The sequence below is a fragment of the Crocuta crocuta genome, unplaced genomic scaffold (assembly GCF_008692635.1).
Source record: "Crocuta crocuta isolate KB4526 unplaced genomic scaffold, BGI_CrCroc_1.0 scaffold77, whole genome shotgun sequence".
Taxonomy (NCBI): Eukaryota; Metazoa; Chordata; class Mammalia; order Carnivora; family Hyaenidae; genus Crocuta; species Crocuta crocuta.
This window is the reverse complement of record NW_027532172.1, coordinates 1,971,416-1,974,011: the sequence shown is the minus strand read 5'-3', so window position 1 is coordinate 1,974,011 and position 2,596 is coordinate 1,971,416. Positions and strand designations below refer to the sequence as shown.

At 64.9% G+C, this 2,596-nt stretch overlaps 1 protein-coding gene across 1 annotated transcript in view; it reads left to right on the top strand.

Moving 5' to 3' along the window:
• Positions 1 to 4: 4 nt before the first annotated feature.
• The window catches only part of CRLF1 (cytokine receptor like factor 1), a gene marked incomplete at its 5' end in the record, with an annotated part of 9,520 nt that continues 6,928 nt past the window's right edge, over positions 5 to 2,596 (top strand). The window contains one exon of the mRNA XM_077777021.1: positions 5 to 53. Coding sequence (XP_077633147.1) covers positions 5 to 53 — 49 coding nt within the window. The remainder of the gene's footprint in view (positions 54 to 2,596) is intronic.

The window sequence follows — 2,596 nt, the reverse complement described above, 5'->3', positions numbered from 1 at the left end:
ACCCCTACTGCTACTCTGCGTCCTCGGGGCGCCGAGAGCCGGATCAGGAGCCCGTGAGTACCCGGCGTCCTGTTCCCTTCTTCCCGCCAGGGCCGAGAGCGTGCGCCCCGGGGGCAGCTGCGGGGGGAGGGGGCGCGGGCGCCACCTGGACGGCCCGGGAACAAAGGAAGGCGCCCCCGGCGCGGCCCTCGGGGCGCCCTCACCTGCGGGGCGCACGGCGCCGCAGTCCTCTGGCCAGAGGGTCCGGCTTCCGCGCCCTAGGCCTTCTTACCTGGGCCGCCCGGCCGGGGACACCCGGCCCTGCTCTGGCTGGGGTCGGGGGTGCCGCGGCCTGGGACTCGCTGAACTCCAGGACGCGGCGGGTGCACGCAACAGCGCCCGTGGACTCGGAGCCGTGGAGACCAAAGGGCACCGCTCCCAGTCNGGGGGGGGGGGGGGGGGGCTGGGGGACAACAGGGAACCCACAGCCCTCAGGCCAAGACCCCCACCCTGTCAGGAGATCCTGGCCTCCGGGGCTCTCTGTCCTCCCCACCAGAAGCACACCCCCTCCAGGACATCGTCTCTACATCCAGACCCTCTCTGGGACACACCCAGAGACACACAAAGACACACTGGCTTGTGGCCCGTCACCCTCGCCCTCAGATGAGCGCACACTGCATCCCAGATGCACATTCGCACACCATCGGGGCGCGCGCACACACATTCCATCCCTGACACACACACATTCGTGGTCACACACATTCCTCCGGGGGAGGCAACACAGGGGTATACACGCAGGCACAGCCTGCCCTAGACGTTCACAGTCACTCCACGCACCCCGTCCAGGCGCGCGGGTCGCTGGGGGCCAGCTTCCTGTGGTGCTCCTCCAGAAAGGATGGGGTCTGGGCACCCCCTGGGGGCACTTGCTGAAAGCCCGGCATGCCCAAGGTGCCTGGGCAGGTGAGGGGCTGACCCAGGCCCTCCCGGGGTCCCTGGCAACAATGCTAGGCAGTGAGCGGAGCCTGTAAGTGCCACTGTTAGTGGCCGGCTTTGTTTCCCAGCCCATAGAGCAGCAGGCAAAGGTGGTGGTGGTTGGCGGGATTGTTGTGCGTGTGTTTTTGCCTTTAAGAGGGAAGAAATTAAATAAAAGATTCTCACACCTCAGCAATATGTTTCTACTTACGGTGTGTCTTAGCACCTGACCAGCAGGCGGGTGGGTCGTAAAGTGTCTGCAGGTACCAGCGGGACAGGAGATGGGGACCCCTGTCGGGACCCCGGGATGGAGGCCACCCTCCTGCCTTGCTTGCAGAGAATCTCACACTTTTCCCTTTTAAAACACATGGTGTTCCTTTTTAATAACGGCAGTGGCTCCAGATTGGGAAGGGAGAAGGAAAAAACTTTTAAAGGCCCCAGCTCTGTGTGAAAGGCAGGGAGCAAGGGGAGGGGGGTGGCTGTCCAAAAGCTTAGCTCAGGGCTCTGCTTTGGGGAGCCTTCTAGGAGGCCCCCCAAACCAGGCAAGGGCCCCTACAACCTTAGTGGGCTGTTCCCAGCTGCTTTCCCCTGGCCTGGAATGTGTGCATCCAGGTCCCGAGCGCCTTGGCCCATTGTCTGGGGAGACCCGAAGGGAGTTGGAAGCCGACTGGGACCCCAGAACTGGGAAGGGCTGTAACTCTAATAGTTCCTAGATGCTGCAATGTGCTGGGCCCTCTGGACATCATGATGTCATCTCATTAATCTCCCCAACAGGTAGAGTGTATTTTCCTCCCATTTTATGGAGGAGGAAACTGAGAGCAGGAGAGGGGAAGCCAATTGCTCAGGTGCTCCAGCTGGGATTGGCACCGACGTCCCAGGAGAAGTCCTCATTCTGACCTTTCCTGGTGGAACTTGGGAGGGGGGGGGCTGGCCTGTCCAGGCCCGCCTGGCCTTGCCCTCTCGCCCTGTCCCCCGCCCAGCCCCAGGAGGGCAGCTGCAGCTGCTGGCAGGCAGGCCAAGCCAGCCCAGGCCAGGCGGGTGTGGCAGAGGGGCAGTGCCCCCCAGCCAAGACCCCCCAGCCAGCCCCTTCCTGGATAAGGCGATGCTGGTGGGTGGGGGGCAGGAGGGGCGTGACCTACTCCCAAACCGTTGAGAGTGGGCCTGGGGTCCAGGCAGGCCTGGCCGTGCCTCCCACCCTGGTGGGGGGGCCCAGGCAGGAAGCGGTGGGTGGGCCGGGGCAGAGACGCTGGCACGCCCGAGTTCATGCCGAAGGAATTCCGAATTAGCGGGCGGCTGGCTGCCTGGGACCTCCGGGGCGGCCCCCTGGCCCCCGCCCCCGGCCGCCCCCGCCTCCTCGGCTCTGGCCCGCTCAGCCGGCTCCTTCGCACGGACGCTGAGACCTCCGGCGAGCCCTGGGCCAAGCCCCAAACGCAACTGCGATCCCAGGCTCCAGCAAGAAATGGCCCTCAAGCCAAGTTTGCCCCAGAAAATTGTCCGGGCCAGTGGGGAGAACCACGTCCACCCTACCTCGCCCATCTGGGGCAGTGAGGGCCAGGACAGGGCAGCCACTGGCATTCAGGGTGCCCCCCAAGGGGCCAGGATCACCCTGTCCTTGGCTGCCTTCTTAGGGAAGCTAGGCTACCCC